Source organism: Macrobrachium rosenbergii, chromosome 33 (assembly GCF_040412425.1).
Source record: "Macrobrachium rosenbergii isolate ZJJX-2024 chromosome 33, ASM4041242v1, whole genome shotgun sequence".
Lineage (NCBI taxonomy): Eukaryota > Metazoa > Arthropoda > Malacostraca > Decapoda > Palaemonidae > Macrobrachium > Macrobrachium rosenbergii.
The window spans coordinates 6966877-6993387 of record NC_089773.1 but is presented as its reverse complement, the minus strand read 5'-3'; the positions used below and the strand labels follow the sequence as shown (position 1 = coordinate 6993387).

Below are 26511 nucleotides of genomic sequence, written 5' to 3'. Positions count from 1 at the left end.
AAACAAAGGTGGATATAATTTGCGTTGTAGAAATATCATTACAAAAGTAGAGCCCTTTAAATTTACTATACAGGTAATAATAATAAATGCTCAATATTAAAGGGCAGTACAGATGCAAATTCTAAATTTAACAGAAAAAAAAAAGACCATACATCAAATAACTGGAAAGCACGTTCCTAAACCATAATACTGACAAATTTGTACTTATATGATGTTAACCTTTGTGACCTGGTTCAAATGATTTTATTTTAGTTTAGTTTCTTTGTACTCGAATATCTGTCTTCAGAAACTTGTACTCTGTGCTTTAAAAGAACTTTTACCAATTTTATTCCACTGGAATACCGTAATTGTGTCCCTGCACTTAGTAAAATAGCATTTGGCCGAGAAAATTTTTTACAAACATATCCAGTAACTGTTACTTTTCACTGGAAGCTTCTTCTGTTCCAGCAGGTAAGAATCAAGTTTTTTTGGGTTTCACTGAAATAAAAACTACAAAATCAAAAACCATTCAGTCCAATACCAAATTAAAATCGACCAAAAGTTTGCATGCAGCAATCAACAATTTATAGCAGAGAGAAAGTTATTCCATATAACTGCAATTTTCGTTGTGAGTCAGGCGAAAGACTAGTCAGTGTTTTGAAAAGAGCCCAACATCTTAAAAAGATGAGAATGCTAAATGCCTTTGATAGAACCAACCTTAGGGCTAAAAACCTCATCGGAGAGGCCCTTAAAATTTCTGCCTTCACAAAAATAACTTCTGTCACAGTTCTACAGAGGCAGTTTGTGACAACTCCTCATAAAGTGCTTAACTGTACTGTACAATATACAATATATCCTAACAAATTTTTCTAGTCAAAGCTTATCTCCAGACAGCCTCCACTGTAAATTTCCCGGTACTCCAAACCATAGCGCTCTATAATTCTAATTATGGCAGGCTTCAGTCGAGGGATACCATCTTTACTGTGAACTCCTCGTCCCGTAATGATCCTGATTTTAGGTTCTTCGTACCTACAGGAGTCAATGAAACCAGTGACTAATGGAACAGCCTCTTTCACGGTCATCTTATGGAGATCTAGAGTAGGTATGTTTCCTCCCTCATATGTAAACACTTTCCTCAACGAAAGATTGTCAGCATGCTTGAGATGCAAGTGGAGACTACCCCCGGCACTTTTGGGATAATATTGAGAAGCTGATTTACGGGCTTTGCCAATTGGTGGTTTTCGAGTAATACGTCGGGTCAGGGTATCGTCCTGTGGTGTATACAGGGGCTGTTGTTTTGGTACTGCTGCTTTTGAAGGAGGCACATAAATTTTTGTTTCTCCCTGAAACTGGCCCTCTGGTGTTGCCTTTTCAGCTCCTTCAGATGAAAAACGGATTGTTTGTTGTATACTGTGTGGCTTGGACGATAACTTTGACGTGACCTGTGTCGGTGGCAACGAAGCGCTAAATGAAAAGGCATTCGCATCACAAGCTGTTGGAAGAACAGAACCCTGAGCTCTGAAAGGTAGTAAGGAACAGTGAGACAATATTATATGCATTCGAGAAATGATTCACAATCAGTCGCTACAAAGGGAGATATAAAAAAAAAAAAAAACTAAGGTTAGCTACAGGGAAGGCATTAATCGCAAGCAAGACTTTGTTCCAAGACATGCATAATTAATAATATATACTACATGTTAATATCATTATCGTTATTATCAGCCAAGCTGCAATCTTAGTTGGAAGAGCAAGAATGTCTACAAGCAGCTCAGTAAGGAAGAAGAAACACAATATATAAAATAAACTATAACAGAGACATAATGGATAAAAGCAAGGAATATGAAAACAACACGTTACAAAATGAAATTCATGTTACCATGTTCAGAAAAACAAATAAATAAATAAAAAGCAGTTGCACCAAGTTTGAACTTATCACAAGGTTAATACAAGAAGGTTGGACATGTTTCAAGAAGACCAGATTAATATCAATCCACAAGTAGGTACAAGTACATTCGCCAATTAAGGAGAAATAACAATGCATGCAAGACTGTCTCACCACAGTCAGAGCAATCTGACTGGATATTTTAGCACGGTCATCAAGCACGAAGTATAACTTACGTAGTGATAGAACCACTTCTCCCGGTTAAATTTTCTGTGTTCACATGCTGCACAAGACTAGTCTTGTACTTTTTTTGTTCTTTTAGCAATATTCATCCAAAATTTAATTTCGCCCCCCCAACAGTATTCAGTGTACGAGTCTGAGAGTAGTTAATGTATGAAATTTAGGGACATAGTTCCAGCACTGGGACCCTACCCTGTCAGCACTATGAGAGAAAGCGATTAGCAACAAGAGTTGATGACAAAGTTCAGGTTGACACCTGATTTCCATAGTCACTTCTAGTCCCACAAGGAACCTGCTGCAAAATCTCAGTGATCTAACACACACTCCCCACTTTACGTCACCAATCTTCATGCTAGCTACTTCCAGCCCGATGTCATGAAATTTTCTGGTTGAGGATGTCAAATCCAGAGAACTATCAAGAGATGATGGTAACCAAGGAAAAGAGGGAGACATAAGGGAAAATAAAAAACACTGTACACACAAAAGTCAACAATACAACCACTTTATAAAAATCTAAAGATAACTGGTAACTGGTAGGTGTACAACACTCGGTTACACCACGCCTAACCCTTCAGTACCATTCTCATTGCCACTGGAACTGATTTGGAGTCAGTTCCAATAAAAAGATGATGGTGAAAACAGAATGTAGTCAGAAGAGAAATCCCACAGTTATTCCTCTTCAAAAACCAAACGGAGGAATGACAGTACTTTGACAGGTGGAATTGGGGACTCCAGTAGCAGGTGGGAAGTTTCATCCACTAACTAGTGACACCTGACTGCTCTTTACAAGGCACATAAGAACAAGGAGTTTGTACTGTAGTCTGTACAAACACCAGAATTAGACAACATCTTCGTCAATACAAACACGCTGTAAGTAAATATCGCAAAGACAACTTTACAAAAAGGGAGATAAACCAAAATAAGCTTTTTTTAAGTTTACCTAAGAGTAAGAAGGGTACCAGAAGGCACTTTACCAAAACAATGACAGTGGAGAACAGAATACTAGGACACCTTTTAAAACTCAACACAGAAAAACTAAGCCACTTGATACTTGTGTGTAAGAAAGAGATAAGTCTCGGAGTCCTAGTGGAGCAATGTGATGAATATGAACTATTACTGAGAGAGAAATTTACTTTATAATGTTCCTGAAAAAAATTCTTCCATTTCAGTGGCTATCTGTTCCAACTGTTTTTCAGAGCAATTGTGTGACTTGCACAAAAGAAATATATGAAAAATGAAAGCAATTGCAAACACAAACTAAATTCAAAAAATAAAATTATCCTTATCCTTTCCAACTACACTGCTCTTGTCAAGCTTCCTCCATTTTCTTAAAAACGGCGCCACAGAAAGAGAAAACAGAACGACATTTACATCAAAAGCGTTCTTATTTACATTCAGAGCATTAAATACTGAAACGCACCTTATCCAAGAAGCACCAAGAGTCAAGGGAGACACACTTCAAGACAACCTCCACCATGAGTCTCGCAAAACTTTAAACCTTCACTTTCCAGGAGGTCTTTTACGGCAGGCTTAATTTTCGGGATGCCGCCCTTACTTCGAACACCCCGTCCCGTGATGATTCGCACTTTGTGTTCCTTGTCTGTAAAGTCTTCGATAAAGTCGCAGACCATCTGCTCTGCTTCGCGCACAGTCATATTATGAAGGTCTAGTGTGACAAAGCCATCCTCATCAAGTTTGACAACATTTCTAAAGCGCAAGTCGCCAAACTTAAGGTAAAGACGTGGACTTTCTCCAGGGCTTACAAGACTATACCGGGAGGCATTCTTATTAAAAGTCCCACTCTCAGATTCATAATGCACTGTAGGCTTTGGAAGATTGGAAACATGCAGTGGCTGAGTTTTGAAAATTTGTTGTGAAGGCAGCTCAGGGTCATGCTGTGATGAAGCCTTGAAGGTTTTTGCTTTTTGGCTTTAGGAAGTTGTGGTTCTGTTGTGGAAATGTTTTTTGAAGACAGTAATGAATCCTTGAAGGTTTTTTGCTTTTTAGTTTTAGGAAGCTGTGGTTCTGTTGAGGAAATGTTTTTTGAAGGCAGTGCATGGAAATGTGATGGGGTCTTGAAGGTTTTTTTTTGCTTTTAGTTTTTATTGAAGGTGGCATGTTGTGATGTTCTGTTTTCGCTGTGATTCTGTTAAAAATGTTTTTGAAGGTAAAACGGGGGGGTGTGAAGGGGTCTTAAAAGTCTTTTGTTTTCTGGCATCAGTAATAAATTCTGGTTCTGTAGTGGAAATGTTTTCTGAAGGTAGGTTAAAGATATGTGAAGGGGTCTTAGAAGTGTCTTGTGCTTTAGCTTCAGGAAGAAATTTTGGTTCCGCTGTGGAAAGGTTTTCTGACGGCAGTGCAGGGACATGCTGTGATGAAGCCTTTAAAGCATTTCGTGCCTCAGCTCTCAGAGAGAGCTCTGGTTCCCGGCTATAAGTCCTACGAGGAAGTGGCCTTGGAACACGCTGAGGATATTGCTGAGGTTGCTGACGTGTGAAAGGTTTAGAATAATGTTGTTGAGGTAGGTGTACTGGAGCAGGTACAGAGTCACTAATGGTAAATATAGAATCATCATCTCCACTTGGAAGAAGAGGTTCTCTGTCACTGAAAAATAACATGAAAATATGAAATATTTAGCCTCTACAGCACTCCTGATTTCTCAGGTAAAATCTCGTTCATACAATTCCATAGGAGAACTTTACCAAGATACAAAGCATTACAAATGTGATCATTAAAGTTAAGGTTACAGCCAATATGATATTTAGCAATAGTTTCAGCAGCAACATGCGCGTGTATTGTTACATTTAGTGCTGTTCATCTACACCATCACTCTCCTAAATGCCATGTCTCGACATAAAATGATTACAGGAAATGTTAGTTGCATTTCTACAAAGGTACAAAACTTTATCCAACTGAGAAGACTCTACTGCAATCTCCATGGAACCTGATGAGCTACTTACATGGGGTAATTAAAACATTCCAGGACACTAGTAAAAGGCAGGAAGTGCTCAAGCATGTGCTGGGTTAAACTGCTGCAAATTTTTTTTTTTTTACAAAGAACAAAAACATTACATTACATGCATGGTACTGGAGGCTATGAGGATACTGATATAGACACAGTAAAGATAAATAATGGGGCACTGTCAACTTTGCAGGTTAACAAATAGAACAAGGCTGGAAATGAAAAGGCGTTACCAAATATTAGGAAGACCCCCATCTATACAAAATATCAGATGGAAGTTCTGCAAAAAAATATTAATGATGTAAATTGATGAAGCTCAAGTCTGATAAATTTTGGGATAAGCAACCTCACCACTGCACAGAGATCTGTAGAACGAGTCTACTCCTACAGCTACGGAAACGGATCTCGGGATATCTGTATCTAGCGAGAACTTAACTGCATCCAATGAGACTCTTGTCAGTTACAGCACCAGAAACTGCGTAGGAAGTGCGGACAGAGGGATGCGAGCGTCTCTTGATGACATACAAGGGTCACGTGACACACCACAGAAAGCGATACACGTTTATCGAAGCACCCCTTTGGCTTCATCTGCCTCACATAGCACCCCATACTTTTTTGTCCATTCCCTCACGTCTTTTTTTACACCGAATCGTCAAACTTCTTCAACTCAGTTCCATTTTTATTTCACATTCAAGAGGGAATTATTTGCATATACCCATCATAATAATAATAATTATTATTGATTCTGAGGAATAGTCTTCTTCGTTTTTAACGTGCATTTTTTTCCCATTATTATATGGGGTAAGCACGATGCCTTCTTTTGAAGGACTTGGATTTGGCGATACGTAAACAAAATATATAATACGATTGCATTGTGTGTATCGAACTCTAGGGCTAAACAAGATCAGCAAGTTTTGAAAAATTTGAAGAGTTTCTGTGTATCTGTATTGGCAGAGTACTACAGACACCACCCTACTTACAAATGAGTTACATTCTGGATGGCCGTCTGAATGTTGAATTGTTTGTAAGTTGCTTACTGTGCTCTTCATGCTACTTATGTACAGTATGTTATAAAATCAATACAGCGCAGTACATTTTTGATCCTAAAAGACAATACACTGTACATTCAGTACTATATGTACAGAACAGGTGCACAAAACAAAATCTGAACTTACGGGGTGGCAAAGGGGAGCGCTCTGAGCACAATTTTAATTTGCGATCCTGTTTGTTTGTATCTCTGAATGTTTGTAAGTTGAATGTTCATAAGTAGGGTGGTGTCTATAATAAAATGAAAGACAACATAGTTATTGTGGACACACAAATGGAGGGTGTGTTCCAAACGAACCAGTTAGCCATGGATACAAAGTAAATGGCAATGAGTAAATGACCATCAAATCTGTTGACCCGATTGCTAAAACAGTAGAACAGAATCCAAGCTTGTTACCCACGATGAGCGAATGTCTGACAAAGTGTAGGAAGGAGGCAAAAGATAGACATACACTTACAAATCTCTCAGAGAGAAATAATTCTAATTTCAGCACAGCACACAAAATGAGCAAGATTCCTGTTGATGAGAGAGAAAACTTCACCTCAAAATTTTTGTTGCAAGGACTGAAAACAGGAACACTAAAACAATTTCTTTACTGTGCAGTAGATTCAGAGACCAAGTCATTTCTATGCTCTCTTAGGGTTCACCCAAAGGATCTGTTCACAAAAAAAGGATTGAATTGAATTGAATATACCACCTACGGGGGTGAAGTGCAAGGAGACCAAGGGTGAGTGGATGAAATGCAACAGGCAGAAATCATCGCAGCTATGGACAAAGGAATGCTTTAACAATCCCTTCAGTGTAATGGAAACTGCAGACTGAAACCCCATTACTGATATAGTACTGTTCACCACAGTTACAGAGGTACAGTGTATGTATGCAAAACTGTACACTGAAAGACTACTGCATAAGCATATGGTGAATATTGCAATACTGTAGTTATGTCAATGTCAGTGTGTTGGCAGACAATAAAAAAAAAAACGAAAGACAAGTGCACAATAATATGTCAGGCCCAAGACCCAGCATATTTCAAGGTCATATGCTAAGCCCTGTGAGAAAATCATTTTATGTCCAACCCACACACAGGTTAAAACTCTTTGACACTCACTTAAAAAGTAAAAAAATTGACGTAACACAAACCTTTACACTCATAAAAGTAAAAAATTTGATATAACACAAAACTTTACACTCATAAAAACATCAAATTTTCACATTTACCAGAGATCACAATAGCTTCAAACTCTTAAGGAACATTTATATTCTTGAAAAGTTTGGTCAGTCATTCACACATGACTTTTGTTATGCTCTCAAATACTAAGCCAACAATACCCCTTAATATTTTTCAAGCCTTTGAAAGTTGATGCACCCTTATTATTTACAATTACAAACACAGCTTCTGACAAAACATAAAGGCAGGATGGAACCAGTCATCACATTCCAGCCCAAGAAGAACCCTACAAGAGCTCAGGGGTCTGGTTTAACAAATCATTTATGACTAACTAACCAGTCATCACAAAGGTTAACACCCATAAACCTAGCAATTATAAATTTCAGAACATTATAATATTTGTGCTTCCCTCCAACACATGCTTTCCATTTACTTAATGCCCAAGGCTACACATTAAAAAATTAATTCAGTGTAGCATTAAAATTTACCTTTGAAACAGGGTCAATGGGTAAAAAAAAATGCCACAATCCTTCACAATAAACTGAACAATATTGTAGTTAATAAACTTCAGGTTAGATTGCAAAATATTTAGTGCAATTAGCTGACACCAGTTTTTCAGCCAGATCCCTTGTACACCATAAAAAACTAATAACACCAACATGAAAAAGGTTACAAAATAAACAGCAAAACAAAAATAAAACCAAATGCAAGACAACTTCTTAAACTGAAGACTAACATAATTTACAAAGACTATAGAACTGCTACATATTGATAAATACATAACTTACAAAGGCTATAGAACTGCTACATATTGATGCATACAAGACAGAATGTTCAAAACGTTACCATAGAATGACTTAAGACTACCAATAAACAAAAAAAAAGTCTCCAGGGACATGTGATCCAAAGGCGTTTTCTTTGGAAAAAGTAACAAAAACAATAACAATAAAATAATTCAGTACAACTCACAAGACCAAACCAACTTTCTTTCTAAAGATCTCAGCATCAAGCATGTTATCTATAGTGTAATGTTACATTTAAAAGACACATGGGTCCTGTACTGTACCTTGTTTCGCATACACTGCATCAGCAGGGAGAGAATCAGGCTACCTTCAACTGAAGTGACTGCCATGGGTTTACTAATAAAAGTGATTGCTGAAAAGGGAACTCACAATAACATGACAGGTCTGCCACAATTAAACTTTCCTCAGGAAGTTTCAAACCTGGTCTAAACTGTAAAGAAACTCAGTCACTGTGACAAATGAGGCACGGTGTCGGGAGGTGGAAAGAAGATGGCAAGTGCAAACAATCAAGGAGCTATTTTTGATAGTTCCATCATGACACTAGAAAGATCCACAAGCTACGCCTGTTATTCCATAATGAATTGAACACTTAATCATCTTTAGACGTCTGGAATACAATACCTTATTGGCTACGGGTCTGAAGATATCCAGAAATAAAAATTTATGCCTTGAACATTCCAAGGGCTTACAAATGTGCCTCTACAGGTACTTGTGAAACCTTCCAGGAGTTGTGAAAAGGCAGTAACAACCAACAACAGAATAATGTATGGTGCACTACACCATGGTACCATTTTGGGTGCCACAAAATGGCATGAAACCTTTAAATAGTCTGAAGGAAGTACACGGAACAGCTTTGGTTTCACTAAAGCCGTATATCTGGAATTAGCCGTTTTGCCCTAACTGTGACATACACAGACCAGGGTATATACAGGCTACATTTTTGCTCGTTTTTGTTTTCCTCACGGTGACAACTGACCTGGAAAAGAACGAGAAATTCCCGAAAAGTAGTGATTTGGTGTTGCCATAAAAGGAAGCTGCATTTAACACCGTTATTTTCTTTTAATAAAACCAGGATCTACCCTGATACTAGCAGGGGAGGAGGTCATCTGAGATGAGAAGGCCAGATTTTCTTGAAATCCGTATTTCCTGTGATTTTCACCATGACTACACTGTCAACGTTATCATACCCACTGGAAAAGACACTCAGATCATGTCTGACAAAGAGTCTGGGAGTCTCTTAGTCTCTGCTGATAACTTTGAAAGAGCCCCATTTTCATAAACACCACATCATATACTCTGATCAGCATTCAAACCAAAAAGTACTAAAAGATCTGAATTGTAAGAGAACAGGGCGATGTGGCACTGTGCAGAAAACCATATACTGTACTGTACAACGTGAAGAAATCTAAGTTGCAATCACATACTTGGCACAGCTGTCTTAAGTAGATGCGATGAGATGTCTCAGTGTTGAACAAAAATAGACCAGCGACATACTGTGATTAAACAATGGGCAGACTACAAAAATTAATGAGAAATGTAGATAAGAGTATTCTAATTACTTCCATAAAACGAAGTATATCATTATTATTAATATTACACTACTGCTGCATGCCAAGCTACAAGCCTACCTGGAAAAGTAGGTTGTATCCAAGGGCCCAAAGAGAGAAAATACCCGAGTACAGAAAATGGAAATTAAAAAGTACGGAAGACAAGGTAAAGTATATATAAATTATTTTATCCACTTGCTGATATGAAGACAGAGAAATGCCATCTTCAATAGTTTTCAATTTGCACCCAACTGAATGATTTCCTACACAGCCTGGCAGTGGTCAGTCACACTACTGTGATGTACAGAAGAAGGGAGACAGAAAGGCATTTAATTTCTCCAGCTCCTGCAACAACAGCAGATCAGTGGGCCCTATCAAGGTGTAAAGAGCAATGCAACAGCCCTATACAAAAAAGATAAGTCAAAGTGTGTGCAGTTTCCTACTGACCAAAAACCAAATAAAATAAGAGAGAAGAATTTGTGTACACCATTTTGAAAATTCAGGAAACAAGACAGAAAAAACCCGCATACAAAAAGAGTGTTCGTTCGCCAATCAACGGCACAGTGTCTCTAAAACTCTTTCCTACTTATTCTACAGAGAAAAAACCCAGGAGAAATATCTGCCATTAACCAGAGGGCTCCGTAAGCAAAGACAAAACAAGGATGGAATACAGATGATCCATGACAAGCAGATGGATGGATTCCTACAAAGGCAGCTGACCTTTCCAGCCACGACCACTAGTGCCCCACATAGCATTTCCTTCAATTTCAGGCTGCCTACATCAATGTCTAATGATATTTAGAAAGCATGTATCAAATATGAGCCTCATTTTGCAGAAATGCCATTTAGCATTTCCTCCTCATTGCCAGGGAATAATCAACACTGTTGGATATAAAAGGGTATGATTAATTTATGAAAATAAGGAATAAATAAATTTTCCCACAATCCTTAATGGCTCTAACTTGACTAAACTCCAAATCTGAAGCAAGCTGCATGCACTGCATGGCATAATTCAGCATTATAAGGTACTGGAACCAAACACTGAGATGATACAATCATATTTAAATTATCTTGAATACTCTTTGATGCCCATCCAGAAACTTTAAGGATGATACAAATATAACTTCACTGGAGAATGAACTTTTTACCAATCCATGGGTAAAGAAGCTTTTCACTTGAGCAAGCTTACGAAAGAAGATTTTAAGGTAACTTCTTCTTGTTAAAGTGTTAAACAAAGGGATGCATCCGTTTCCTACACAAAGTAACAGAAAATAACTAGACACAGTTAGTATTCCTCTGCACAAATAGCAGAAGATCGGATCCCTACCCTGACTAGCCCTACAAGCTACTAACCTCAACGCTTTGGAGAGTTGTAGCTCTGTAAATGAATGGCATAGAATGAAAAAATACATACACTTGAACGTAAGAAATTCTAGGCCTGATAAACTCACTGTTAGTAATTTTACGGATACTGTATTTCCAGATGCACACGCTTCCTCGAAATATAAAAATATATATATATATTCAAATATATTTGTAAATGTATAAAGATCTACCATATTACATATTGTATACTGTACACGTACAGTACAAGAGTATATCCAGACTCTTTCCTACTCCCCTCAATATCTATCCAGTGGCTAGCACTAGTACACTCTACTATTATAGTTTATAGATAAAGTTATATTCTGTATATAAAATCTTTAAAAATTCTACCTACATTACTAATCTTTGTAAGCTGTAAAATAAATGACTGTAACAAGTAAAAAATATCTTGTGATATACATGATTATTTCCATTATTACTAAGCCTTTACATAAGAACTTATATTACTGGCAATAAAATGGCTATACATACGACAAATGTCTGCATCACCCTTTGCACTATTAAACTTTGATCATCAGAAATAACAGTTTCACCCGAACTATCGAGGCACTTCTGAATTGTGTCATTCCTATGAGTAAAAACAGTAGGAAAATAATATCTCTTATATCTCTTATCTTGGCAAAAAACTGTCAAATCGAGATTCAACTCCCACTAGATGCTGGGAACTTGACTATTTTACTCTGAAAAAAGTTCTACAGACTGCCACAAATAAAATATTATTCATGACAAAAAAAAAATACCTCTGAATATCACATCAAGAGAAATTTTCTAAAAATATCAGCTTCAAAGTATTCTGTACGTTTCACCACGACATATATGGCAGGAATAAATTGTGGCACTCAGTATATGGGTCTGATGGCACATCACCTGGGAACAGAAGTTACCCAGACACAGATCTCTTATGAGAGGTTTTGCAAATCCCCACATTCCTTGGTGATTTGTAAACAATTCTTTTTTTTATAATTCCAATGAACTGTCATGAGGGTTACAGAAAGAACATGCAATACATAATACGTACAGTCAACTCCTGGGATTCACGGGGGATAGGGACCACAGCCCCCGCCGCGATTAGCTAAAATCCATGAATACCCGAAACCCCTCTAAAAATGCTTATAAATGCCTATTCTCTAAAAATGCTTATAAATGCCTATTTTGACAGTTCAAACACCCAAATCCTCCCTCTAAAAATGCTTATACCTGCCAATTTTATTAGTTTTATCATGAAAAATGCATTTAATCACACAAATAATATGAAAATACAATAATTAGTGAATATTTCTCCATGACAAATTCAACAAATAGGCGAATTTTCCGCGAATAATGTGGATATACGTTCCACACAAAAATCTGCGAATAGTTGAAGCTGCGAATCCAAGCGGGGATTGACTGTACAGTACTTACAAGCACCTAAGAACAATCAAAAACTTTGAAGAGGAGAAGAGATGACGAATATTGGCCATGTCCATGTTAGTTAATCCACAAGAAGTCTGGACCTAAACATTCTTTGCTCAGGGTAAATGCAAGTTCACAGACAATTGAGAACATCTTTACCCTGGATAGATACCCAGAATCGATCAGTCTGAAAATGCAAAGACCTCCTGCTTGTACTTTACTGTATACTGAACAAGATCTTTTTCATCTTATTCTTGCTTATATTTTTATCAACACTTTCTTCGTGAGAAGAAGGTTTCATTACAAGAAGGGACTCCTAAGAACCTGTATCAAATCACACCTGCAATTTAGATCATATGTTCTTTAAGTCAAATTTCATAACTGGGCACAGAAATGTACCTGACACATAATTTGACAAACATGCAAACATTTAAAACGATATTGCAGGAGACCATGTACAGCCTAAGGAGTTTCAACAACATGGCAATTTCTCCAGAGGACTTTACAACAACAACAGAGCTTCTCTTCTCTACATCAGGTTACCTGAATGTAATCCCCAAATATGAACAAAGGGAAATGCCGTCAAATACTAGACCTATAACACATGCTTAGTACAAAGCAGATTTTGGAAGGACAACTTCAAGGCAACCTCCATTGTGAACCTGACAGAACTTCAAATTCTGGTTTTCCAAAAGCTGTAATACGGCCGGCTTGACTTTAGGCACGCCATTTTCACTGTGAAGGCCCCTGCCAGTGACGATTCTGACACGATGGTGTCGACCTCTGTTCTGGGCAAGGAAAGCATTGACAATCTGCGTAGCCTCTCTCACTGTCATGCAGTGGAGGTCTACTGTGGGAATGCCTTGCTCTAGCCTGAATACTTGCCTAACAGGAAGATCCGCGTGAGTGAGCTGAAGATGGGGGCTACCTCTCGGGGTGATGGGACACTGGGGGGGTGCAGAGGGTTGGTACTCGTCAGGAGGCAAAAAACTAGATGTGTGATGTGTTGGAAGAACTGGTTCTTGACTTCTTGAATGGGGGGGGGGAGAGAGAGAAACAATTAGTATTAGAGCATTAAATTAATTTTTTGCTATTTTAACCACACAATATCACTAATATACTTCCGTCACGACATTTTGTTAAGTTACTTTACACTTGACTATCTTTTGTGAAAACAGGAAAAATATAAGTCCTTACACGAATATTTATTTTTGCATAACTCTGTGATACAAGTCATATTCTTGCTTTATTCCTCCTTCCCTTTACACTTCCTTATTTTCCTCTAAACAAACTACACAGGTCTACAGAGTTTGCCATCACATGTAAATGACGCAGGTATACATGGTTTCTGATCGTATGTGTAAATGCTCTGTTGTTCAAAATTATCGTATATTTTTGTGTAACACTGTACTTGACATTGAGAGACCTGTTTTTCACCCTATATTCATAGGATCAAACACTACATGAGATACCCTTTTGAAAGATTATAAATACTGGAGCTTGGCTAAGTAGACTCATTGGCACAACCCATATTTTCATGCTAGAAGAGTCAACAGAGAATATGAGCTACTTTTTGCACCGAGCAAAGAATATTGCTAAAAAGAATATTTATTCAAAACAACCTATAAGAAAATTTTATAAATATTTATATATGATTAAAAGCTACTAATTTACTCTCAGTGCTGATTAGTGAGTTGTTGTTTGCTAGTTTCATCTGGTAACTTAATATCAGCATTGGCAGTTGGCTGTCAGTAAAAAAAACTGATTTCTTCAATATTTGATATTCACCATTACCTTTTTACTTCTTTAGTTGCACTGGTTTCTAAGTGTATATATACACTGTGCCATAGTCGAAATCAGTATTTAATCTGTTACAAGCTTATAAAAAATTCCTGTAAATTACCAAGTTGTACAGACACATCCTACAACTATCACAAAAACCTCTCATGTCATTTGCTTTTAGAAAGAAGCGACATCAAAAATGATTCTAAATGACAATTTCCAGGCAAGGTCAATAACCTTGACTTACAAAACATGAAAAAATAAATACCTCTTTCGACGACAGGGGCAGCATGTGTAGTCCTTGAAAAACAACCAGCACAGAACAACAACAAACAATGACACCAAGACCACAGCTGTTGAATAAGGAATAAAAATTAGAAACATTATCTCCTGCAATGTAAGAATATTTTTAGGAGTACTGTAAAACTGATCAGATTTTTTATGAGGGAAAGGCATTTAATTTATGTTTAGGTCTGGTGGGATGAACTGTTTAATGAACATACTGTAAACAGTGTACACTCCTGTAAAACCATGCACAACACTGAGACTCAGTGGTCAAGGACATCTGACCAGACAGAGAACAAGCTTTCAATGGTCGTACTTGTTTACTCTGCTAAAATCAGCAAATACTTAAAACCCCTCTAAAAACACTTAGAACTGCCCATTTTGATAGTTTAAACACAAGAAAAACCCTGTAAAAATGCTTAAACCTGAGTATTTTAATAGTTTTATCACAAAAAGTGCATTCATTCATGAAAATTATATGAAAATACAATAATTAGTGAATATTTCTCGGTGAAAAATACCATGAATGGGCGAATTTTCCATGAATAATGGGTAGATACGTTTCGCAGAGAAACCCATGAATGCGTGAGTCCGCGAATCGTGAGAACGTAAATACGGGGGGTTACTGTACTACCTCAGTTCTCATATCTATCTCATCTCATGGCTTTTTCCTTTACTGTAATCTGGCAACAGAAAACAAGTGAATGGAAAAAGTGTGCCATGAACCAAGCTCTTTGTAGACTTAACAGCGAGTCACACTCAGCATGACGAGTCAATGTTTCTTAGTCTGGCCTGAATAAAGTGTTGGATCATTTCACTGCTTAGGTCTTAATCTTTTTTCTTTTCCTAGTGGTTCTACATCAAAATAATGACAATGTTCAGTGAAAAAAATGGCTTTTAATACAGAGAATTAGATGAGATAAGTTGGCTATTCTCCAGGTACTGAGTAGCGAAATCTCACTAAATTTATGTTCCAGTTTGTGAGCATCTTGGCTGGCTTCCAATAGTGTATAAGTCTCAAAGCATACATGTTTTGTGATCACTTCCTCTAATCTACAATGTGTAAGTACAACCACCTTACACCTACTGTCAAATCTTGGCCCTCATTACCAAACCTCTCTGGTTAACAAACAGTATTTACTAAGAGCACACTTGGATCTGGCAAGACATCTGAATTGGTCCAGGCAACAAGGCATGGAGTGGATGTTATTTGGAAGTGAACAAAGAAGGCATAATGAAAATGGATGCTGAAAAGTCTGTGAACAAGAGAGATTATTAGACTATCTCACCCAGTGATTTGCTCTTGAATGAGCACTGAAAACTGGAATGTGACAGAGTTAAACAAGTTAGACAGCTACTTGGTAAGAGACCAAAAAGAACAGATGGAACGCAAAAAATCAAATGCACTCTTTAACAAGTTTTTTATCTATAGTTTCCTTATTACTTGCTGTTCGACATCTGCATAGATCATGACAATTGTGCTACTCATATATCTCTTTATAGTACAGAAATTCTAACTTTAAATAAACTGTAAACACCTTTTTTTTTTGTGGTCAGTTTGCAAATCCTCTGTTAAGCCCACACTATGTTCTCCAGTATTTTCTTTTACCTTATGGTAATAATTCCAGCACTTTGCTCAGAGACTGAACACAGCATATTGTACGATAATTCAAAATTTTATCTACCGCAAGAGCAAGGTGTAAGCAAAGCGTGAAAACTATAATATCAGACCCTATTACAGTACTAAGAGACTGTTATATTTATGAAATCATTTTGGCTACTTATTAGTTGCACAAATGCTGGGAAACAACAGCAGATACATCTCAAAATACAGAAACTGCTTCTCCCACAATTCTTCCAGTTTTAGAAACACCACCAGCTTACCTCTACTCAGGAATTCCCCAGTCTTATGTGATATTGGCAAGAATGCTATTACAGTACAAACAAATAATTCCAATTACCCTCATTATCTGAAGTCACTTGAGTTGCAGGTACCAAGTCTTCTTGCCATGGAGAGAGTGTAGTGTTTGGGGTACTTTGCACTATTTTATAATCAGAGAGGTAATTTTCACTATTTTATAATCAGAGATACACAATACAGCATGACTGCCATACATAGCCAGCCCAGATCATCTGCGACAGCATAGATTTGGAACCTGCAACTTTTTCCTTCAGTTCACCAAATTTTGTCACTATTTACTAATAGAGAAACTAAAATCAGAGGAGTCGAGTTGATGTACTAGAATGATTCTGCTTGTCTGATTGTGACACTTCAGGAAATGTAGTCTCCTAACCAAAGAGGCTGCACTATCTCAACAGCCAAGCCACTTGTGCGAGTCTTGAAAAACTAAAATGATTCTCCTCCTAATGGCATTCAGGGCTCCTGTCCACGAGGAAACAAAAGAGTACATCCCACTGATCTCCCAAAACGGTAATTGCTCGATTGTCCCCTAAATATCGGGACATCATGCTTTTCTACTACTCCCAAAAGCATTTGTTCAATTTGTAATGGTAACCTGGCAAATTAAAAATGAATTTCATGCTGAATTTGTGATAATTTCTTAAGGAGTCCTCATCAATTGTTATTCCATGATAAGTCCAACTTTACCGTATTTCTAAACTGCACCTTGGCCATGAAGCAGTTCACTGTCACACACAAAACTAGGCATAGCAAATTTCTGTCCAGCAAAGTATCCCTTATCTGGTGGCTTCTATCGTAACATGGAAACAGACGTCCCAGCCATAGCCACGTCTCCTAGTTTTCTTTTTGTTAGTATTCTTCCTGGACCTGCCCTTGCATGAGATGTTTGTGCATTTCATTAAATTACTTTGCCTTATTGGGCCTTCTGACATATGGACACAACTAGCCAAGGAGTTATGAAAACCCAAATGAGTTAATGATCAATTAGCCAATGCCAAGACTGCACAAACGGAAGGTCTGAGTCCATTAGTAAGGGTGTGCAAGAATTTAGAAAAGGCAAAAGAAATGCCTCTCTCTTCCATGGCTTGTGAATAGCTAATGCCAGCAAACATTCCACTCGGGTTAGAAATAAAGGATCTGGCTCAAAGTGAACTGGTAGTTCAGTAGAAAAACACAAATGTTGATGGAGTGAAAAGGAGGTGAGACAAACTGACATAATGGTCCACATTTAAATGGTAAATGTGACAGAAATGAGGACAATAAACTCATGGATACAGACTACTGAAAACTATTCTAGGAGAAAGATAAAATGTGCTCAGCATATGCATTCCAAAAAATGAGATAAGAAGACAATCGAGATGTGGGAAAGGTTATCAAATCATGTGGTTGACATTCTGAGTACACTTATACATAAACAATACTATCCCATTTTATGAAATCTAATTAAGTAGCCTTATAAGCAAAATATAAAGATAAAAATTAACATTTAACTATGGAACCTTGTGCTGTAACTCTCAAATACAATACCTGGAATCCACAGCCAATTCATGATGAATAAAATGACGTCACAAACCCACTAGCTGTTTTGTTTTTGAAGACACTCAAGTCAGACTTGTTGCGTGATTATAAAGTGGCCAGAGGATTTAAACCTGAAATGTAAGGAGAAAATAAGAAAACATTCTCATAACCTATAATTAAATATCTGCAGGTACTGTACAACATACTTTATCGGACTTAAAAAAGAGAATTAATACTTTTAATACTTTTTTGTTCTCATACATGACTGGTACAAAAGAAAAATTGAAAAATTTGTATTCTACATACAAACTGCAAAAACCCCAAGATTTACAATACCCAAAGTGGTGAAAGGACACGAGTTGCGTAAGGAAAATGAAACTGATCCATGGCCTTGGGCCAGCTTAATGAAAAATGGATGACTGGACAAAAAGGGAACTAAAAAACACAGTGACCAGCATAGAACCTTGAATTGCTACACTGACCCGGGCCACCATTTTTAACGGACAAATCAACTGTAATCGTTTTATGGTTTTGACAGCATACTCTTAGCTTTGTCTCAGATTACTACTACTATATGATAGTTGTGGTGAAACCTCACCCAGTAGTGAATCTTGTATCAACCACCAGAAAATGACTTGTACATTTTGACAATCTGTTGACTATTCACAGAATGTGTTCTTGGTCCTCACAGAAACAAGGCCAGTAAACTGGCCAACACAGTAGACTCCGTACGTTATACAGGACGAAGATGCCCTCCAAAACTGCCACAACTGGGGAAGGACTGTTATGATACTTCAAATTTTAAGAGAAAAAGCATAGGAGAGGAAAACACCCTGAATCAACCAATCCATTTAGCAACTTTTGTCACCTAACTCATGTTTTAAAATCTAAACAAGTACATAGCCTATAGTATAGGCCAGAATTTGAGAATATCGATATGAAATTACTATGTAATCTAAAGAAATTAGATTCTGTCCACTTCTACTTATTTTTATCTATCTTCTCTAACATTCTCTCCCACACCAACTGCAACCACAACAGACAACTCTAGCTAACCTACTGTATACCCTACCCTGACGACAATCTTTAAGACAAAATAAGATGCAATTTGGCCTAGCCCAGCCTTAACTAGAAAAGCTAGAACTCAATCACCAAGCACAGAGACTAACATATTTTCTTATTAAGCTAGGCTTAGCTGAAACACAGTGCCACAATTTAATGAAACCTTCAAACAGCACTGGCTGGGTTAATGCCTCAGAAAGATCAAGTAGGCTATAAACCTGCCTATGAGTGACCTCAGAAGATGCAGCCTATTTTGTGCATTAATATTTATTTTGCATCAGTACTCTATTGTTTAGGAAGCCTCCATACACACAGCAACCTAGGTAAAACTCTGATACTTTAATTTCACACCAAATACATAAACTATACATTTTTCCAACTCCTTATCTCACGTTTTACACATTTCTGACCGTTAGCAATGGTCTTCAGCTACCAGTATGTATAAAAATGATAGATCACAGTGGATACCAGGGTCTGTAGGAGAGGGGGCCAAAAATGAAGTTACTGCACTCACAGGAATGATACAATACAAATAAACCACAAGATGAATAGTTGGAAAAATACATGGCCCACATCCTCAGCCTAATTGGTAATCACAAGAAAATTTATTTGGGACAAGGTTGTCAAAAGACCAACTGCCTAGATGCATCCCATCATTACTCACCTATCCCTAAACTACTATAGCCCAGGCCACCGAGTCCTTACCTGGCCAGGGGCATTGGCCCTCCTGGACCCCTACGGTGCCAAAAACCACGATGAAAGTGAAATTTAGGAATCCATACTGCATAGACTTAGGTCTATTACTTACTAGACTAGTGTTCCAAATTAAAAAAATTGTTGTTTTATGGTTTCTTTTTAATATATCATTAATGGTTACCATTCTTGCTAGTAGGAACTGTTAAACAACAGTAATAATTATTAAGAAGCCAAAGTCAGGGGCTGAGTCTGAAAAAAAACATATCCAGGTACTTTAATATGACAGTTTATGAAGTTTTCACTGGTTGAAAATTGTGGGTAATTATTGGGTAAAAGAAAAAGTTCCCTTGGACCAAACCAGCTCAGGCCTAATTTAGGGTACCCGTATCCAGACGAAATTAAGCTTAAACCTATGCTTACAGGTGGCTACCGTGAACCAGGCCTGTAAATTAAAATCTAACCAGAAGCAAACAATAACTGAGCTCGAACGCACCAAAATATGTTTACACAGACTATATAAAACTACATAAATAAAAACTTAGAAAACTCACAGGGTTGCAGGACAGGAGCCAACTCCCTGAGGTACGCCACTGTGACATCAAGCTGAAAACTACGCCTATTTTCCGATCTTATCTGTCTACACACCTTCTCCTGTTCTTGGAAAGCAATCTGATAAGGCGGGCGAAGCTTTATCGCAGCCAGTGATAAATGACATGACAGGTATCGTACGAGTTGCGGTGATGTGGTGGTCAAGTAATAATGGGCAGAGACCTTGAGTTGCGATCTGGATGACAAGAAGTTGCGCTAATTAGGACGAGGCTTTTGTTTACATGGGGGCTTCTTCTTCTTTCCAAAGTCTGCTAGAACTTCGCCATTCAAATCTCGCAATTTTCTTCTTATCTGGAAGAAACTAAATGGCGTTTATTCGATTATTTTTCTTTCGTAAGAACCTCGCCACTAAAAATTAGCATTGTTTTCTTGACTTGTTAAAATTAAATGATGTTTATTTGATTATTTTTGTCTTATGTTTACTAATATCTTATCTTGTGGATGTCAGCTTCTGCCAGATATTTATCTCTTTAGGCAGAGTGGTTCGTGGTGGTAGGTTTCTGTTTCCTAATAGTAGCAGTTATGACTTTGTACTATTGACGGATGGTCTCTTATTTGTCGCTTTTTCATCAGTTGAATTTCAACAGAGACCTTTCACGTTCACAACTGATCCCTGATCCCCTCTATCTGCCGAGAGTAACCAGGTACGTTGAACAGTAAAGTCGTGCAGTTGGAGCTTCAGAAGTTCAAGCGAAACTGCAATGCATTACTTCCCTAATACTGTTCTTGCATTTTGATACATTTTTATCTCTTTATCTATTTATTAATTTATTTTTTTAACGTTGTATTCCTTCTTTCTGTGTTTCCCTTTACTTCCTCGTACTTCTTCCTCATGAACACCGTATTCTTTGGAAGCTTGAATTTCAAGTCAGTGGCCCCTTTGGTGGGCTTGTTCCCTGTGAATATGGTTCATCTTCTGAATAATAATAATAATAAATAATAATAATAATAATAATAATAATAATAATAATAATAATAATAATAATAATGAAAGACATTACACCATAAATCATCTCTGCAGTACTTTCACCATGACTGGGAAAGTTGAAGGGTGCTTATTTGATAATATTTGCCTTTTTTTTTTTTTACAAATATCTTATCAACCAAACCCATGATAAAGACATTGCACTATGAATAACCTTCTCCTTAGTAACTTACCACTGTATACAATCAATATGATCAGAAATTTCAAGTGATGGTCTCAATAAGCAGCTCTAATCATTAGAAGCATAGGGTTGCAATGTGCTTAACACTGTTTTTGCAATAATCAGTTAGATGATATATACCAATCCACGTCAATTACTGTGTGTGTGAGTGTGTGTAATGTGTAGTGTGTGTAATGTCTCCATAATATATATATATATATATATATATATATATATATATATATATATATATATATATATATATATATATATATATATATATATATATATATATATATATATATATATATATATATGTGTGTATATAAAAAATTATAAAACTTATTCATGTATTTTGACGGAAATATCTTACATTTACTCACACAATCGTAATCACAATCTAAAGAATAGGTTTTGCTGGATAAAACAGGAGTCTTGAAATTTTACCTCAGTCTAGCTGTTGGGGGAGTTAGCCAATATTAAAGCAGTTACGGCATAGAGAAAAATATGCGTTGTCGACGAACACTAGAAACTATAACTGACCAATAAAAGTGGTTTGTCTGGCTGACTGACTGATGATTGATAGGAGTCCTTGGGTATGAAGAATGATGGCGACGTTTTACAGGTGTTCTAGTACACACAACCGTCAACTGTACACCTGCATCGATCTAATCAACGAGCTAAAATGCCTAACGATTTATTCTGGCAAGAGAACGTAAATATATGATGCGTAAAATGGAAATAAAATGTATTCAGTAGCTTATCACAACTCCATAATCTCTTCCAAATCGAGAGAGTTTTGACAAGTTGGTGATAGATAATAATGAAAAAAGTATGATAATACAAAACCAGTAATTACGAGACGCAAGCTGCTCTTTCTTACCAACTCGACATACGTCACAGTGAGTGTGTTTACTTTTACTGAAGATACGTTTGTCCTTGGTTCTGTTATCTGGATGTGGGATATCTGAAAAGAGCCCATGCACGTACAACATTGTCTTAATTTATAGTTATCTTGAGTAGCAACAGGTGTAAGCTACAGGGATTTCTTGTAGAGCCGCTAAATATTCGTGGTTTGTTCCGGATGTCCAGTTTCTAGTGTACGGCTCTCAAACTTACCCAGATTCATAAGATATACCTTTAAAATCTTTCCTAGATAGTGACCGCCAAGGGTTTCAACCCGGTATATTGTACCCACCTTTGCGGCGCGTTTAGTACAATCCCATTGGGAATTAACGTAAAACATAAACAAAAGACTGTAAATATCACAAAGATAATGAGCCCCAAGAAATATTAGTCCTAGATAACGACCCCGAAAACCCATGGGTCGGACCCTTCCCTTCAAGGCTGCCCTCAAGCAACTGGCGAGCCTTGGGGGCTTTTGGGCCTCATCCTTGAAGCTTGTGGGCCCTCTCCAGGCCTGCCTCCCCAGCATGGCAGGATACCTGCCTTCCTCCGAGGAAGCAGCCTCTGGGTCGGACCCTTCCCCTCAAGGCTGCCCTCAAGATACTGGCGAGCCTTGGGGGTTTTTGGCCCCATCCTTGAAGTTCTTGGGCCCTCTCCAGGCCTGCTTTCCCAGCATGGCAGGATACCTGCCTTCCTCCAAGGGAGCAGCCTCCGGGTCTGACCCTTCCCTTCAAGGCTGCCCTCAAGAGACTGGCGAGTCTTGGGGTTTTTTTGGGGCCCACCCTTAAGGGGCTTGGGCCCTCTCCAGGCCCGCTTCCCCAGCCTGACAGGATACCTGCCTTCCTCCGACGAAGCAGCCTCTGGGTCGGACCCTTCCCTTCACCATACTCTTTCCTTTCTCTTTCCCAGCTTTTCAAATATGACACTTGCTCTCTCTGAAGGCTTCCAGACCATTTGAAGCACCTCGGAGATTTGTCCTGGAGACTTTGGAGTTCGGCGCATGTGCAAATGGCATTTCTCTCTTTCTTCCAGGAGATGGAGACTGGAGGATTCCAAAATGTCTTCAAGGAAAATCCTGAAGGTTTTAGATCATTTTAACATCGCGTTAACCATTACTTAGAGTTCTTTTTCTGACACATAAGCAGTTTCTTTACTTTAACGAGTCGTGTTCTGTAATCTTACGGGATTCCATCTTATTGATATATACAGATATTTCCCGACGACGAGAGAAGACTTCTGGGTATTCTTGAGGATGTCTTCACGACTCCAGGACCCTTTGAAGCAGTCTTCAGCTCCTGAATCATTCCTGGAGAATCCAGTGGGCGTTTCCAAAGGCTTCAGTGCCTGCAGATCGTCTTGAAGCCTTCAGAAGCCCCAGAACCCTCTGGAATTCATCTCCAAGAACCTAGGCTTATTCATCTCCAAAAACGTGGGCTTTCCCCCAAAGAAATCTTTGAAGCTTTTCGTCTCTGATTTCTTCTCCATAAAACTCTGTTCATTAATATTGTGCAAGAATTTCAAAGGCTACAGAGCCTGGAGATTGTTTTGAAGCCCCCAGAAGCCCTAAAAGCCTCCGGAATTCTCAGAAACCTTCGGAATTTCCAGATTCCTTACTGTCACCCCAGGGATGACAAGAATGATCTGGACAATATCCACTTGGAACATAGAAGGTATAATATAACTTGAGTTGCGATCTCGTACCATCACTACGTAGTTCAGTGGTCTTCTTCCACCAGGGCGCCGGTGCAAAGCCTTGCAGCCACCTTGAAAGGTCTGGTAACCCACAAATTGAAAAGGGGCTTAGTGCGATTGTGAATTTTTTTTATCGTTAATGTTTAATGAGTAAGAGTTTAGCGAATGTTCAGGGTTTAATGAGTAAGTGTCTAATGAATGATTATGAGTAAATGATTAGTGAATGTTTAGTTTAGGGTTTAGTGAAAGTTTATTTTAGAGTTTAGTGAATGTTAGTGAATGTTTAGTGTGTAGGTATTCAGTGACTGTTTTTGTAAGGTGATTTTTCCCTGTGAAATTGGGTCAAGTAATAATAATAATAATAATAATAATAATAATAATAATAATAATAATAATAATAATAATAATAATAACAAGAAATAGACCCTCTCTTAAACAGGTCTTATTGAAAAGGTTGGCTGTATTATGCAAATTTATCTAATACAGGATCTTATCTGTTTTCCTTTTAATTCGCTTTTCAGGCTCAGCGATGTTGGTCAGCAACTGGCCAATATTCATAATCGGAAAAGGGACAGTGTGTGGAATGCGGGAAGTCTTTTATTGAAAAATTCAATCAGAAATCCTAGGAATTCTTCGTCGTCTGGATTCAGGTTCTTCAACTTCAGGTTGTGGCGCCGTCGACATGTTTCGACCATCTCGTTGGTCATCCTCTGGACACGTGGTTGAGAAAGATCTGGAGAAACAAGGCGCTTGGGTCGGTATTTATGAGGGAGGGGGGAGGGTCTTGATCGGTGCTCTGGGCATGGGCGGTTCTGGCATGGTTAAAGATGGCTCCCTCTTGGAGAAACGCATGGTGGTCATACCGATGTAAGAATCGAGGCATCCTCGGACGGGGCATGAGTACCGGTATACCACGTTGGTTTTCTTCAAGGGGGGGTTCCTGCTACGGGGGGGCATGAGTACCAGTAGGCTATACTAACGTGATATAATCATTACTGCGCAATATATTCCGAAAAATTATTGTTGTGAGGTCTGCTGGAGCTGAAGAACAGAGTTTTGCATTGTTTCTGCATATATTTCAAATGTTAGAAAACGTCTTGTCAATAAACCATTGAGGAAAAGGCTGCCAAAGTCATTCCTTACTATTCCAAGGCTTTGGAACGATACTGACAGAGTTGTTAAAGGAGGACCGCCGTTAGGAAGTCATTTTAATTCACTGATTTGGAGGGACAGAATGAAAAAGGACAAAATAAAAACAGGAGTCAAATCAGCATGCATAAGCCTAGTGCTTGCATGACCATTATTCTTTTCCTTGCTGCTACCATCCTTATAGGCTACTTTTTTTGTTCCTTAGCGTGATGATTCGATAACTTTACCTCTCAAAGTATTCTCATGCATTCGAAACTGTGTTTAAGATGAGGCCAGATGAGTAGTGTGAGGGCATAGGCCTAGCCTCAGCTACCAAACTACAAAATCTTGCTGTTACCAATCTATGAGACGAGGTGGACCTTGCTACGAGACATATGGTTATGATTCTATTTCCTTATTATTTCCCTAATACTCTCCTTATAATTACTACAGAAAATATTGCATTAAGAATACATAATTCATTAATATCTAAGCAGAACATTATAGAAACATACCTTTAAAACGTTTATTTGAGGTCGGAAATCTTCCCAACATAGACACTCGCCTTTTAAATTTCTGTAACACTTTTTCATAAGCTTAATTATACGCAAAGAAAATGTTGATGAGGGCACGGGTCACTATGGTTAATTTGGACAAGATTTTGAAAGATGTCTAGAAAAAAACAAAGGTAGGTAAATTCGCTTGTGGTTCTACCTGGTGCGTGATCAGATAGCTAGGTTTCCTGGTTATCTTCAGGTGATAAGATAACAAGTACCCTTTACACAAGCAATGAAAGCTGTTTGCTTGCCTGCCTTATCGAAAACAGAGCTTACAGTCACGTAACACGTACTATTACCAGTCTTGCCTCGCCAGCTAACCCGAGATTAATCCCCTGGGAGGGAGGAACAACTTAGGCCCACTGCCTGAAAGGGTCATTCGCAGCTAATTAATACTTGTTGACTAGTCGACTGTGGTGGGTTGCATCCAGATTGGATAGGGAGAGAGATAAAGGCAAATGGCAATTGACAAACTACTTCAAAATGAATTATACGTGATACTTGCAAAGATAAATAAAAGATTTTATTCAACAAAATTGAAAGAATTTTATTGGCATTGTGCCGGATCCAGAAAAAATTTCATGGGGCATATACTGATTTTCATATATATATATATATATATATATATATATATATATATATATATATATATATATATATATATATATATATATATTTTATATATATCATTAAGATTATTTTTCTCAAAATTTTATTTATACAATAGATTTTTCCCATTTTATATTTCTCATTTATGTTATTATCTAAATCTTCAAAATTATTATTTTGTCATTATTTTTCAT

The 26511-nt window shown here is 37.8% G+C and overlaps 1 protein-coding gene across 8 annotated transcripts; it reads right to left on the bottom strand.

Annotated features, from left to right (window-relative positions):
- LOC136855874 (uncharacterized) lies at nucleotides 1–26039 on the bottom strand. 8 transcript variants are annotated; one of them, XR_010858160.1, is made up of 7 exons: nucleotides 25667–26039; nucleotides 20223–20581; nucleotides 17923–18044; nucleotides 14458–14542; nucleotides 13293–13433; nucleotides 3522–4705; nucleotides 1–1497 (listed from the first exon to the last, which is right to left on the bottom strand). XR_010858160.1 is itself a non-coding variant. In XM_067133280.1 (6 exons), the coding sequence occupies exons 3-6, from the start codon at nucleotides 17942–17944 to the stop codon at nucleotides 849–851; spliced, it is 897 nt and encodes a 298-aa protein (XP_066989381.1). In that variant the 5' UTR covers nucleotides 17945–18044; nucleotides 20223–20581; nucleotides 25667–25872; the 3' UTR covers nucleotides 1–848. The 8 variants fall into 8 exon arrangements, 5 of the variants coding, with proteins under 5 accessions (XP_066989381.1, XP_066989376.1, XP_066989377.1 ...); XR_010858158.1 differs by having other exon boundaries at nucleotides 13293–13436; nucleotides 25667–26006; XR_010858159.1 differs by lacking the exon at nucleotides 25667–26039 and adding an exon at nucleotides 21969–22110 and having other exon boundaries at nucleotides 13293–13436.
- Between the last annotated feature and the right edge of the window lie 472 nt (nucleotides 26040–26511).

What these genes read in the sequence shown, in the direction of transcription:
- LOC136855874 (XM_067133275.1), bottom strand. Translation starts at nt 17,944, where the DNA reads ATGAATTGGCTGTGGATTCCAG. An exon ending in GAATTGGCTGTGGATTCCAG is followed by an intron (nt 14,543 to 17,922) that starts GTATTGTATTTG and finishes CTTATTCAACAG; the next exon opens with CTGTGGTCTTGGTGTCATTG. An exon ending in TGCCCCTGTCGTCGAAAGAG is followed by an intron (nt 13,437 to 14,457) that starts GTATTTATTTTT and finishes CCCCCATTCAAG; the next exon opens with AAGTCAAGAACCAGTTCTTC.